The sequence below is a fragment of the Electrona antarctica genome (genome assembly GCF_951216825.1).
Source record: "Electrona antarctica genome assembly, chromosome: 16".
In the NCBI taxonomy this organism is placed as follows: domain Eukaryota; kingdom Metazoa; phylum Chordata; class Actinopteri; order Myctophiformes; family Myctophidae; genus Electrona; species Electrona antarctica.
The window spans coordinates 8,423,328-8,439,011 of record NC_136797.1 but is presented as its reverse complement, the minus strand read 5'-3'; the positions used below and the strand labels follow the sequence as shown (position 1 = coordinate 8,439,011).

The following is a 15,684-nucleotide window of genomic DNA, read 5'->3' as shown; positions in this document are numbered from 1 at the left end:
GTCTAGATTAGACTACTGTAATGCCTTATACTCTGGCATCGACCAGTCCTTGGGCAGACGACTGCAGCTAGTCCAAAATGCTGCCGCACGCCTCCTCACAGGCACAAAAAAGCACGACCATATCTCCCCTATCGTGGCCTCACTCCACTGGCTACCTGTCAAATTTAGGATTGATTTAAAAAAAATTATAATTGCTTTTAAATCCCTCAATGGACTGGACCCATCTTACTTGGCAGAACTACTTCAACACCATAAGCCGGTCAGAGCCCTGAGGTCAGCGCACCTCTCACTATTGACCCCCTAAACAGCCCTACTTAAAACCAGGGGAGACCGTGCTTTTACTGTGGCTGCCCCTATAGGCTCTGGAATAGCCTTCCTCTCCACATCAGATCCGCCCAGTCCATTGAGACTTTTAAGTCTCTGCTTAAAACCCATTTTTTCGACCTAGCTTTTAATCAAAACCTAGTTTAATTTTCAACCTTTTATTTTGAGCACCTCTTACCGTAGTGTCTATTATATTCATATGTACCAACTTGACATTGATGTATTGATTTTATTTGATTGTATTGCTATTGCTATATGTTTTGTTTTTTTTACTTGTACAGCACTTTGGTCGATGACAGTCGTTTGTGCTTTATAAATAGTTTGATTTGATTTGATTTGATATTACCGATAATAAATGTACTTTTTCATGAAATGACAAATATGGTTCTACAACTTGGTATCTAAGATAATCATCTGATATTTTTCGTCTTAAAAACACCTGCAGCATTTACAACAAATTAAGTTACTTACGGAGCAAAACTTGAAGAAGACAGTCGGATCGTCCCCCAAGATGACTGGCAGTCCGCGAAGACAAAGAGACCTGACAGCTGTTGGCTCTGTGGCCTGGAAGGCAGGTGGGTAGGCAGGCAGTAGGCAGGACATGGCAGGGCAGGCAGTAGGCAGGACATGACAGGGCAGGCAGGCAGTAGGCAGGACATGGGAGGGCAGGCAGGGTTGGTAGGCAGGACATGACAGGGCAGGCAGGCAGTAGGCAGGACATGGGAGGGCAGGCAGTAGGTAGGGTGGGCAGGCAGTAGGCAGAGCAGGCAGGCAGTGGTCAGGGAGACAGACAGGATTTTCACAAAACAGAGAAAACCTATCCAAAACAAACTGATATGTCTTAATCATTTCACCCAAAGGTTTTATTTAAAAAAGAAATCACACCTGTGTGACCTGTGTGAAGTGAGGGGCGCTAATATATTGTTATATATATTGCTATATATTGTTGATTAATTGCGACAGCAGGTTGCATTTACTATGACATCAGGGATCTGGGGGCGTTCCCATGTATGGGGAGTTTGAGTGACTGACGGGAAATGTACGCTTTCATGGGGGTGGGGAAATGATAAGGATAGAGGAGATATGAGAATAGTTTACATGAGAAGTCTGAAGTTTTCAAATGAAAAAGGAAAGGAACAGAGATCGAGGGAAGAGAGGAAGTAGACTAGTGTAGACAACTCACCTTGGTCTGAAGTAAAAGCTCAGTCAGACGTTTCTTGGTCCCGAAGAGGTCGATCAGCCTCGAGGACAGCTGGTCCAGCGCTCCAAAGAAGTCTTCTTTGAGATTTCTCCCTACCAGCCTGGAAAACTCGCACCAAATCTGAAACATAAAACATACTGTATGAGCCCATGGATAAAAATCTGTAACCCTCAGATACTAGATTTACAACTGATAGTAAATTGGCAAAAGCAAAAACCAGTACTTAATTAAAAGGGGACCACTTCACCAATTTTCAACCTATCTTCATATAATTGGTCCTCACTAATGTTCATGATAAAATGCCACAATTTTCTTCTACTCAGTCTGTGCCTCATGGAAGGGCTGTGGGCAGTTCAGAAACCTGTCCACCAGTGACATCGGACCAACATTATGAAGATAAGTTGAAAAGTGATGCAGTGGTCCTTTAACCGAAATGTATTTTGTGCCATGCATAAATGCATTTTGAACATTATATTTCAAAAACACAAGGCCACACAGTCTTATTTATTTAGTAAACATTCAAAACTTGTGTACAAAGACGCTAACGCACACCAAAGTCCTTGTAGCGGTGCCGGCCCACAGGAGAGAACTGCAGAGGGAATCTTGAAAAACATTAAAAAGAAACTTACCTGGCTTTCTGTGAAGAGAGCTGGCCATCGCTGTAACACCTGGCTGATTTCAGGCTTGTCTTTGATGATTTCTTTTCTCCTGAAAGCAAATGTGATGTCCATCTGTTTCTTAACGAGGTACCCATTTGGGTTTTGCGTCATCATTTCACCGAACAGAGCCTGGCGAATTTCTTCCATTTTGGGGTCGTGCTTCTTTTCATAGTGGGGCAGGAAATTTAGCTCCCCTTTCCTTGCCTTCTTGATGCCTTTGTGGGGAGGTTCACGGTCCTCTCCACCGTATCTCCCACGTTTACCGCCATTGACGGACACATCAATCCGACCAGTCCGTCGCAATTCTGATCTGTAATTTCCCATCTTATAGTCCAGACTGAACGTCCATGACATCCAGCTAAACTTTCCAAGACACGGGTGTCTTTCCAGTAAGGCCTTTGCAACCGCCTTGCGGTCCTTTTGCCCGGGGTACGGATCAAACGCATACATGGTCTGAGCCAGTTTATGCAGGATTTTGTGTTTCAGCTCCCTCTGCACTTTGAGGCAGGTTTGATCCTCCATGTACTGCAGGTTACCTTCTCTGAGTCTATACTCAACATCCACACCAAAATAGGGAATCTGAAATACCTCTGGCCACGCCGAGCTTCTAACTAGAGGGGAGTTGGACCAGATATCTCCGTCTGCCTGGCTGTACGCGTCCTCTGCAGTGATTGGATTATCGAAGGCAGGTTCTTCCTTGGTTGGATAATTTAAAACAGGTACTGCATCGATTGAAATATTTAAAACAGGGCCTGCACTGGTTGGATTATTGAAAACAGGGCCTGCACTGGTTGGATTATTGAAAACAGGGCCTGCACTGGTTGGATTATTGAAAACAGGGCCTGCGCTGGTTGGTTTATTGAAAACAGGGCCTGCGCTGGTTGGATTATTTAAAACAGGTCCTGCACTGGTTGGATTATTTAAAACAGGGCCTGCGCTGGTTGGATTATTTAAAACAGGGCCTGCGCTGGTTGTTGGTATTCTTTCCATCTGAAGTGTCGGTATTCTTTCCAGCTGAAGGGTTGGTATTCTTTCCAGGTGAAGTATAGGGATGACGCGCATGTGGGGGGTGCTGGTCGTGGGCCCCCGTGAAGAATTTCTGGAGTTCAGGCAGTCAAATGCGTTTCTGGTGGGGGGGGCGGGGTTAGGGTTGACGATTACAAAAACTCGTCTCTGACCTATTGGATTATATAAAGCGGGCACTGCAGTGGTTGGACTTGGATGATCTAAAACAGGCTGTGCAGTGGTTGGATTATCTAAAACAGGCTGTGCAGTGGTTGGATGATCTAAAACAGGCAGTGCAGTGGTTGGATGATCTAAAACAGGTTGTGCAGTGGTTGGATGATCTAAAACAGGCTGTGCAGTGGTTGGATGATCTAAAACAGGTTGTGCAGTGGTTGGATGATCTAAAACAGGTTGTGCAGTGGTTGGATGATCTAAAACAGGCTGTGCAGTGGTTGGATGATCTAAAACCGGTTGTGCAGTGGTTGGATGATCTAAAACAGGCTGTGCAGTGGTTGGATGATCTAAAACAGGCTGTGCAGTGGTTGGATGATCAAAAACAGGTTGTGCAGTGGCTGGATGATCAAAAACAGGTTGTGCACTGGTTGGATGATCAAAAACAGGCTGTGCAGTGGTTGGATGATATAAAACAGGCTGTGCACTGGTTGGATGATCAAAAACAGGCTGTGCAGTGGTTGGATGATCAAAAACAGGCTGTGCACTTGTTGGATGATCAAAAACAGGCTGTGCAGTGGTTGGATGATCAAAAACAGGTTGTGCAGTTGCCGTTGGTATCGTTACCAGCTCAAGTATAGGGATGACGTGGATGGTCGGCTTCCCTGGGAGCTCTTTGAGATCGTCGAGGTTGCACAGTCCCCAACCGGGATCGTCGTATTGCAAGGAGAAGTTGTTGTTCAATCGGAGAATGCCTTTGAGCCAGCCAATTAAATCTTCAACTGTGTCGGGTCCCGGTGTCATTGTCAGCTTCCGTATATCTCCCGCAGAGAGATACATCCTCATGGTAAATGGGTCTCGTACAGGCATCTGCGGGGGAACAGGGTCTCGTACGGGCATCTGTGGGGGAACAGGGTCTCGTACAGGCATCTGAGGGGGGACAAATAAGTAATTTAGCACAGGGTTTCTCAAAGTGAGGTCTGGGGGTCCAACAAAACATTATTTAACATAACGGCACACTCAGTTCAATCCCATTTTCTATTTAGGATATTAAAAGTAGCAGATCTGCCAGCTCACAATGCGTCACTAAGCTTATAGATTGGCTTGTAACAGTTTCAATAATTTACAAAATAAATGTGTACAGTACATATTTGAGTAGGGGTCCCGCAGCCAGATACATCCTTGACATGAAAAATCACACCCGTGTGAATTGAGTGGTGCAACTCCGTGTGGGGGTCCCCGGGGAGCCCGCGGAGGTTCCAGACCCACAGGGTGCCAGCCCGGTTCCGGCGAGCCACCCTGTGTCCGAAACCGTCGAGACAGTTACCGTGTGGGGGTCCCCGGAACATCCAGACCCCCAGGAATGCGCCCAGGGGGCCGGGCCCGGGCCGTTTACGGCAAGCCGCCTCGCGTCCGAAATGGTTGAGTAATGGTGAAAACCAAACAAGCTATTTTCGTGCATGGACAGACAGACAGACAGACAGACCGACCCAGGGACACACATAGCTGTGTAATGGAGTGGTTGCTCCACTCAAAAAAAGATGATTTAGCAAATAAATTGTTTCAGTGCTACCACGAGTTGTCGTTGCACCATGTATGCAGATAATGGGAAAACATCAATCAACTCTGACATCCTCACCACACAGGGACTGTAGAGTTGGTAAGATCTTAAATGCTCACAGTACCATTGAAAAATACTAGTATGAGGCCGAGTACTGGTTCTTATATGTCTGTCAGCAATACCCAAGATGGTGCATCTGTCAGGATTAGTGATTCACCGAATATTCGGCCGCAGAAAATATTCGGCAGAAAATGGCTAAAAATGCATTTTCGGCCTATTCGGTTTCGGCCCGAATAGGCAGAAAATATATCACCGAATAGTGTATACAATTAATGCATTCAAAAGAGCTGAATAAATGTTTTATGGACCCATAATAGTGATTATTATTTAAGTTAAGTTTTGCCATAACCATTTATTTTGCCATAAATCAGGTAGCTTTAAGGTACGGCCATGACAGCAAAGGTAGGAAAAAAATATATAATATTAATCATATTCGGATATTCGGTTTTCGGCCGACTGTTTCCTATATTCGGTTTCAGCCAAGAATTTCCCTTTCGGTGCATCCCTAGTCAGGATGCAATAATGGACAGAGACTTGACTTCCAGTATTCCACAGTATTTATATTCAGCAGTAACAAACAGAATTAATCTATAATTAGATACTGGTAATTTGACAAACAAATAATAAATACCACTCCATCACAATGAGTAGGATTATGCAAACTATATCATGGTAATAAATCACACCATATACTGTATTGGTTGTGTTCAATTTTTCACTTTGAACACAAGTGCATAATTAACATCCTCCAAAGATATCATCTGCTTTGTAGGGAACTGAATTGTCAGATATAATTGAAGGGATGACCCCTGGTGGCCACATAAAGGGGACAGAATCATATTTGGATCAGTAAAAACAACTGCCTGGAATGAATGCTATGAATTGGTCACTTTACTGGTGCCAAAAAACGGCGATACAAAATACTTCACTCAAAGAAGTAATTAACAAACCACCACAGTGGTTGCACACCGGCCGCGTTTTTCGGAAAACCGATGGAGAAAAGCCACTTAAAAATCCGAATCCGCGCTAGGTGTGTGGAGAGTGGAGACCTCTCCAGAGTCCGGACACGTATTGTGAGCATTATACCATGACGTTAGTATATCTTCATGCATCTCTTACACAACGTGGATCACTCATTACAGGGCATAAAACCTGACAATATCAACATATTCATTCATGCATTCACTTACTTTCGTCATTGACTCAAAGCCTGTGAAAAATATACTGGAGCTTAGTTCAGATGATACAAACGGCGGTAATATACTCAAAATAGTTTCAATTTACAACTTCACTTGGAACAAAAGGGGTCGAGCACATTCTCGCGGGCTCAGGGCTGAGGCACGTAACGTGACTACGTCACTTCTTGTAACTATGGTAACCTGTCCCAAGCATTAAAGGTACATACACCCATATGTAGTCTGGGCTCCTGGCCACTTTTAACAACCATGCTGTCATTTTATTTTGCAGACAAACATAATGTCTGTGTTATGGCCCCTACAGGCTGTAGGAGTTTTAAAGTTGTCAGCAAGTCATCAGATCGTTATGTATTTCACACTACAGGAGTCTTTAATATATATATATTATCTGTGTCTTTCACACCAAACGATCGATAGCCGACTAGGCATCACACACTGCAAGAGTTCACTCAAATGCGATCCAGACCTGATACCTATAGGCTATTTGTTTTTATTCCAATTGATTTTGACATCTCACGCACGTGCAGGATGCTGTGATACAAGCGTGAGACCGACACAGGACGCCTCTCTCACTTTCTCTGCGTGCACGCCACAGGAATAGCCAGGCTACACAGGGCGAAATGTTTGTGATAGCGTATAGCCTACGTGTGCTATAGCGAGACAGGACGTCAAATCTAGATTTTTATTAAATAACTCTGTCTCTGCACGCACGCACACGCACGCACACACAGTTAATGGACATGCCCTTTTCACACCATAACGATTCACACTTTCGATCCTGGATCCTCTCTCACCTCCTGCACCTGCCCATCATGGGACTCTTCGTCTCAGAGTTGAAAGAATCCATCACATTACCGTAATTTCCGGACTATAAAGCGCACCTGAATATAAGCCGCACCAGCTAAATTTAGGGAAAAGATTATTTAATATTTGAGTCATTATAATACTGATGCTAGATAAAACCAGGCTTGTTTCCATTCCATGCCAGCTTGGAAAATCAACAATGGTGGACATTGTAAACAAAGTGGAAATGCAAATTTGGAACTGAAGACTGAAGAAGAGGAGGAATTATACAAAATAGGGTGACATTGATGACATCACGATGAGGACAAAATCAGTTGAGCCGTTCCTGAGAGCAATTTCCATTAAAGCTGAAAATTGGTTATTTGTGGGGATAGAAAACGCATATGGGAGCCCCAAAAACATAAAAGAAATGTCCTTTAACATTTCAACAAACAAGTTGCATATTTACATAACTTATTCAAGTGTTACCATTTAGTGCAATAGTACGGAACATTTACTGTGCTGTGTAAACTGTACTGTATCACATAGCGTTTCAGACACACAAACTTTCATGTTTAACAGCATTCGAAACGTGTACACTGTGCAGAAATAAACGGTGCGTTCCCAGCGCACGTCCCGGCAGTGATCTACAGTATAGCCTTTATTTATTTAACCTTTATTTAACCAGTAAAATCACATTGAGACTATAGTCTCTTTTACGGCACTGGCCAAGAGAAGAGGCAAATAAATGTTACACAGCTCTGCCAGTAACAACAAATACAGGACATGACAAAGACAAACATATGACATCCGTAATACCAAAAACCTACTACCAGGGAGGCTCAGAGAGAGTTAAGTAGCTAACCAAATACAGACTAATAAAAAGACTAATAAGAACAATACATCATGAAACCACTAAGCTAATATAAAACTAAGATCACAGCATTTAAGTCAAAGCAGGAGCAATGGCTGGAGAGTGTGCCCAAGGCAATCCTCTTAAAAGTCACTAGGGGGATCAAAGAAGACAATTTTAATCTGGTCTGTAGATCGTTCCATGCCCAGGGCCCAAAAAAGGCAAGTTCTTTTTTTCCCTGCCTCAGATTTGGTATTGGGTACGACGTAGCGCATCCAGGCGTTCGATCTGAGGTTAAGCGAATTTTGGACTAGTTCAAATGTTGAACAAATGTAAGAATGTAAGCCTAGTACCATAACAAAAAACAAAGCTTACAGCGCTTGACGAGGCAATATCAATGGCTAAATTAAATGTGCCTGTAACACGGCAGCAGGCCTAAAGGTGCAGTAACACGGCTGCTTAAAATATAACCAGCCTACCAGAAAAGTCATTAATCCTCGTCTTCATCTTTTAGGCTAAGGTGCAGTAACACGGCTGTAACAAGAAAAGTCAGTCATTCATCCTCATCTTCGTCTTCTTCCTGCGTACTAAAACCACCAAAGTCCTCTTCTTCAGGGTCGGAAACGAACAGCCTCAGGGTGGCTTCGTCAGCCACTCTCCCAGTCTCTCCTTCGTTGTCGCTCTCAAAACCAAAGAACTCCTCTTCGTCAGTGTCGGAATCGAACATCCTCTTTAGGGCCTCGTCAGCCGTGGCGGCGTCCTCCTCTTCATCACGCAGCAGTCCAGCCTTTCGAAACCCATTGGAGATCGTGGATGTTCTTCTCCACGCTGTCAGGATCCACTGGCAGACTTGCGCAAAAGTTGCTTTTCGCATGCGACCAGTTTTGGTGAATTTCTCGCCGCTAGTCATCCACGCCTCCCACTGAACGCGTAGTGCCACTTTGAACGCACGATTCACACTGATGTCGAGTGGCTGCAGATGCTTCGTTGTGCCCCCAGGTATCACAGCTGGAATTGAGTTTGTGCCCTTGATGGCTGCTTTCACAGAATCTGTTATATGGGCCCTCATGCTGTCCAAAACGAGCAATGCTTTATTTTGGCGAAAGAATCCTCCGGGTCGCTTCCCGTAGCACTCATTCAGCCACTCCTTCATTACGCTTTCCATCATCCACCCTTTCCTGTTGACTTTAACGGAGATGCCGTTCGGGATCTTTTCTTTTGGCATAGTCATCCGCCTAAAAATCACCATTGGCGGAAGCTTTAATCCGGATGCTGTGCAGCCCAGAACACAAGTGAAATTCGTTCTCTCATGGCCAGTGGTTCTCAACGTGATGGTCGATTCACCTTTCTTGTTAACAGTCCTAGTGAGAGGCAGGTCAAACGTCAAAGGCACTTCATCCATATTTATGATCTCGTCCGGTCCGATGGAATATTCGTCTATCTTTCTGTGTGTGAATTCGCAGAAGTTTGTTATTTTTTCCTCGTAGTCGGGAGGGAGTTGCTGACACACGCGCCCTGATGGACAGTCCTTTTCGTTTCATAAATCTGAGACACCAGGATGGTCCACCTCTAAAATCTTCAATCTTCATTTCGGTGGCGACTGTTTTGGCTTTCAGTCGGATCTGCACGGTGGAAACACCACGGCCGTCTGCTGTTCAGCCAATCTGTGTTCAGCCAATCTTCAAGAAAGTCTTCAAGTTCGGGCCATCTGCTTTTATTACCTCTGAAAGCTTTTTTTGCCTTTTTGCATTGAGCCAGTTCTTCACGCTGGCGTCTCCAACGTCTCACCATTGATTCATTGATGCCAAGGGTACGTGCAGCAGCTCTATTTCCTTCTTTGACAGCCAGATCGAGTGCCTTTAACTTAAAAGCTGCATCATATGCATTTCTTCGTTTGTTTTCCATAATGAGGGTTTGTGCATGAAAGCTTCCTTTGCGCAAACTGTCTCGCTCTCGTAATGTCTGTCTTGCTCTTGTTCTGTCTCTCGTACTGCATTTGGTTCCACTTTTTCTTTCGTTGTTCGCGCAAACTGCCTGTCTCACTCTTTCCTGCTGGAGCCCGCCGCTTAAAGGTGGGGGACGTGGACCGGCCATAGATTTAGAAGGTCCCCTAGTGGCCGTTAGCTGTAAAAATCCATAGATTAGCCTCACCGCTGTATAGGCTGCAGGGTTTAAAGCATGGGTAAAAAGTAGCGGCTTATAGCCCGGAAATTAGGGTACATACCTCTTGTTGTTGAGCGCCACGACTGCTTGCCAAACAGAATCTGCAGGACTTCTCAACGCTGAAGCTCTCGAGGAATCCTGCAAGAGAGTGGGCACCAAGATTATCAGCGGCAACAAATAAGACTGTGGCTTTCACACTTGCACCAAGTTTCTCCAGGTAAACACTGTCCTACTCCAATACCTTTAGATCAAAGATAAGAGGTTGCAGAACTTTATCATAACCACACAATGTGGATGTATTACTCAGTAGGGCAAGCTGGATTGAGTTGAGGGTTGACCTATATTTTGCAGATATGTTCAGAATGACCCCAGTATACTGCACACATCTTATGTTTCAGCTTTGATGTCTCTACACACAGAGAAATAACAGGGCGGTTCTGTACCCCAAAAGGTACAAATGGCTTGTCACCCCCGGAGTACCCTAGTAGTAGTGATCGACCGATAATCGGTCACGGCCGATTATTGGCTTCGATATTCATGTTTTTTATTAATATCGGTATCGGTGGTAAAAGATAATAATCGGAAAAAAACGGCCGATTATTTTATTTTTCCTCATGCGCAAATATTGGCGCAACAACCTCTCTCACTAAAAATGTGCCGACCAAAAGATACTTAGATTGATTGAAAACAGACATCATGAGCCAATGAAACGAATGAATCCTCTGCGAGTGCGTCTTAAGGAGAGCGTCTGCAGTGCTGGGCAGTGGGCACAGAAAAAAAACAACACTGCATGTGCACAGAGCTGGGGACACCCTGCCGCTTTGTCGTGGAGCAACTGGCTGTTTTACAAGTAAGAGACACAATGATATAACCCTTCACAGCGTGCTTACACTTAACATATTATTATCTCGGAAATAATTAACTGTCTGTCTCGCTTTCTCTCTCTCAAAGAGACATGTGGAAAACTTTCCGACAGCCATGAGCCATCACATTCCGCCTTAAACACTCACCAGTTCAACTTCTCCAAGAAGCAACACGGAGCTTGTTTTTCAGGTAATCCGTTCGTTGTAATGTAACACATGTAAAATATAATATAGCATTATGTGACTGACTGCTGACTCGCTTTCAAATGTTTTATCTCGTCTCACAGGAGGGGAAGCCACGGTGTGCTGCAGTTCTACCGTCATCAACGGAGTGAAAGAAGGACATTCTTCTTCCACGGCTGTTTTTAAAGTAAGATAACTTGACTGAACTGCTTTGTTTATAAAAGCATGATTATCATCGACGCGTACATGAAATGTGCGGCCGGTCGAGCTTCTAGTCAACTGTGCAACAAGTAAACATTACTGGGGGCAGCCATTTTGCCCAAAATCAGACGAGGGAGCACAATTGTATGGGTCACGAGATTCAATGTAACACCGTTACATAGAACGTAGCCATGTAGTGTTACATATAAAATGTGACCTTATATAAATGTGCTACCCCAGGTAGCGCATTTATATAAGGGTAACATTTTCTATGTAACACTATGGCTACATTATTTGCAACGGTGATACACGAATCCCTGACCCATGCTGAAATCACAGTATTTGTATTTAGCATTTTTGGACATTTAGGCTGCCCCACAATATCTCAAAGACATATTTTAGTACTTTACATTTATAGTATGGTATAAATTAATTAAAATATAGTGAAATTAAAAATAGCCAATCTACAAGCTCACAATGTTTTAATTAGGCTTGTAGAGGGCCATTATCAGTATTATTATGTACTTGTTCATTATTACAAAAATAATCATTGACTCTCTCAACCTCCTGTTATTGTAGATGGCTCCTCCGGGACGGCGTATAAGTGTAGTCTGGGACTATTTCACTAAATCAGCAACAGGCACAACAATCTGCAATACTTGCAACGAAAACCCCAGCACAGGATCAGCTTTAAAAAGGAATCAGAATACGACAAACCTCTGGAACCATCTTCAAAACAGTCACAAGCCACTGCACAGTGAAGCTAAAAAGAAGGAAGAGGAAAATCAAAAGCAGAGACGGGCTGCTGCTGAAACTGAAAGTACCCCTTCTCGTTCTCAGCCTACCATTGAGGGCATGTTTGATAACCAAAGAAAGTGGGATAATTCGGATAACAGATCTAAAGAATATGACAAATTAATTATAGAGATGATGGTGACTGACAACCAACCATTCACCATGGTGTCTGATCCTGGCTTTAGGCGCTTAATGGCAAGAGCTGAACCCAGATACCTACTGAAAACCGACAAGTATTATCGTACATCTATGCTGCCATCTCTTAATGAAAAGCTACACGCTAAGGTTAAAGCACTGATCCAACCAGAGAATGCTGGTCACTCACTCGCCTTCACTACAGACTGCTGGTCTGGGGCAACTGAGTCACTGATGAGCCTAACATGTCACTTCATTGATCAGACATGGAGCAGAAAGCAGGTGGTTCTCAACACAAAGGTGATGGTGGGGTCCCACACACATCTTTATATTAAAGAAGTGTTCCTGGGCATGCTTGACTCCTGGGGTATCGACCAAGACCGTGTACTGCTCGTTCTGCGAGACAACGGAGCCAATATTGTAAAGGCAATGAAGGTTGCTGAACTGCCTGCCTGGAGGAGGAGGAGGAGGGTTACTGAACACAATGTTGTTGTTCTTGCATCTTGCTTTTGAAAAGCAATAAATGTTTTCCAATACATTTAAAGGAATTCTTGTGTTGAAAGTTATGTAATATATATATATTTTTTTAACTTATATTAATATCGGTTCATCATATCGGTAATCGGGCTTTTTGACTCTTCACAAATCGGTCATCGGTCATATCGGCCAAAATCCATATCGGTCGATCACTACCTAGTAGAGTACAGAAATGTACCTTTGGTATTGGTACATTGGTGTACCCTTCTTGGTTGTACCTCTAAATAACATTCCTGTACCCCTAGTGACAACTTTGTACCTTTGCCTATATCACTAAAAGAACATATCTGTACCCCTATAGTGACAACATTGTACCTCAAAAAGAGCATTTATGTACCCCTATACGGACAACATTGTACCTCTAAAACAACATTTATGTACCCCTATAGTGACAACATTGTACCTCTAAAATAACATTTCTGTACCCCTTTAGTGACAACATTGTACCTCTAAAAGAACATTTATGTACCCCTATACAGACAACATTGTACCTCTAAAAGAACATTTATGTACCCCTATAGTGACAACATTGTACCTCTAAAAGAATATTTCTGTACCCCTATAGTGACGACATTGTACCTCTAAAATAATATTTCTGTACCCCTATAGTGACAACATTGTACCTCTAAAATAACATTTCTTTACCCCTATAGTGACAACATTGTACCTCTAAAATAGCAATTCTGTACCCCTACTGGCAACAATGTACCTTTATGTACAAATACAAAATGGATTCAGAAACATGAACAACATTCAATAACTTTTTATTTGTCCCAAAGTGCAAGTCAATAACTTATGGTTGTGCAACAACCTAGTGCAAAAATGGTACTTAATACCTTGAGGTAGGTGCAACATGTACTTGAGTACAACATTAAGTGCAAACATGAATGAATTAGTACAATTCCCACAGCGCTTATGGGCGACTCACACGGTCGCAACAGATTGATGCATGCTTGTTGTATGAGATGTATAGCTGATGCAAGCTCGCAATGCATTTCCAATGGGAGTCACATGGTTTGACACAACATTTGTGTTGTATGAGGGGGAGGGGGGCAGTCGAAACACAGCCGAAAGCCATACAACAGCTTGTAGTCCAAAATGTTGTATCAAACCATGTGACTTCCATTGGAAATGCATTGGGGCGGCCAGGACACTTACATCTTGCTTACATCTAGCATGCATCAATGTTGTATGCTAGATCGAAAGGTGTGAGTGAGGCCTTACACAACACAAGATCAACAGTCTTGCATTGCTGAAACGCTGGGGGAAATTGTACTAAATTCTGTGACATCTGGCTATTCTGCACACGAACAACCTAGTGCACTTGTGAATAATACTCTTAAAGGACCACTTCACCACTTTTCAACTTCTCTTCCTATAATTGGTCCTAACTAATGTTCATGATAAAATACCACCATTTTTCCCTACTCAGTCTGTGTCTCATAGGAAACCCGTCCACCAGTGACATCATCGATGGTGAATCCAAGCTAATAGAAACGGCAGACTTTCTTTTCCTGAAAAGTTGCAATTCAAAAATTGAAGCCACCATTCTCACGATAATAAAAATCTTGTTTAAAAACAAATCTGCCTAATGATGATGTCACTGGTGGACGGGTGTCCGAACTGCCCAAAGCCCTCCTATGAGACACAAAATGTAGGACAAAATGGTGGTGTTTTATCATGAACATTAGTGAGGACCAATTATAGGAAGAGAAGTTGAAAAGTGGTGAAGTGGTCCTTTAAGGTTCTGTGCAACATGTACTCGAGTACAACATTTAGTGCACACATGTAAAACTATATAAAAAAATAAAATACAACATGAATGAGTACAATTCCCCCAGCACTTATACAACACAAGACTGATGCATCGAGCCTGTTGAGCCGTTCATTAACAGTCTTGCATTGCTGAAACGCTGGGGGAAATTGTACTCAATTCTGTGATATCTGGCTATTCTGCACACAAACAACCTAGTGCAAAATACTCAGAGCACTTGTGAATAATACTCTTAAGGTTCTGTGCAACATGTACTTGAGTACAACATTTAGTGAACACATGTAAAACTATATAAAAAAAATAAAATACATACAACATGAATGAGTACAATTCCCCCAGCACTTATACAACACAAGACTGATGCATCGAGCCTGTTGAGCTGTTCATTAACAGTCTTGCATTGCTGAAACGCTGGGGGAAATTGTACTCAATTCTGTGACATCTGGCTATTCTTCACACAAACAACCTAGTGCAAAATACTCAGAGCACTTGTGAATAATACTCTTAAGGTTTTGTGCAACATGTACTTGAGTACAACATGAATGAGTACAATTCCCCCAGCAATTATAAAACACAAGACTGACGCATCGAGCCTGTTTAGCTGTTCATTAACAGTCTTGCATTGCTGAAACGCTGGGGGAAATTGTACTCAATTCCGTGACAACATCCAGCTAGTCTACAAATTCCTTTCAAAAGATCTATACAAAATGTTTAAAAGCAACATACAAATTATCGTCCACTGAATATGTGTCAAGCGATGTGTGGTCCAATTCGTCTCCAGGTTTGAGCAACATCCAGTCACTGTCTACTTTTACATGATAGGCATGAAAATGTGAGTCAAAAGGACAATGGAAGCAACATTTTACTGCCAAGCACCCACATGGTATCAATGTTAAGAATGTATTTGATCTGTACAAATACAGGAATTCTTTCAACATGTAAAAGGTCTAATGTCAGTACATCTCCAACTGCATACTTGATGTTGTCTAAAGTTACTGCAGAGACACGTTGACTGACTTTGTCCTCCAATTCTGTAGCTCTGAAGTTAAACTTATCATTTGTTTTTAGAGCAGTCTGAAGAGTAATGGGTAGAGACAAAAATGGTGTGCTGACACTTTTACCAGGCACCTTTTCATAATCCCCCAACATGTTGGCAGCTGAAAATTCCCAACATTGCTTGAACTGGTGACGATTGCTTAGTGTCATAGCTATGTTTACAA

At 42.9% G+C, this 15,684-nt stretch overlaps 1 protein-coding gene across 2 annotated transcripts in view; it reads right to left on the bottom strand.

Annotated features, from left to right (window-relative positions):
* Positions 1-15,684, bottom strand: part of LOC306939723 (uncharacterized protein) — a 30,389-nt gene that overhangs the window by 2,283 nt on the left and 12,422 nt on the right. Inside the window, exons 3-6 of one of the 2 annotated variants that reach the window (XM_079524410.1) lie at positions 10,038-10,114; positions 2,155-4,290; positions 1,508-1,645; positions 796-888 (exon numbers count right to left, since the gene is read on the bottom strand). In XM_079524410.1, the coding sequence (XP_079380536.1) occupies positions 796-888; positions 1,508-1,645; positions 2,155-4,290; positions 10,038-10,114 (2,444 nt within the window). Of the gene's footprint in view, positions 1-795; positions 889-1,507; positions 1,646-2,154; positions 4,291-6,171; positions 6,295-10,037; positions 10,115-15,684 lie in introns of those variants that run through there. The other variant, XM_079524411.1, reaches the window with a different exon arrangement.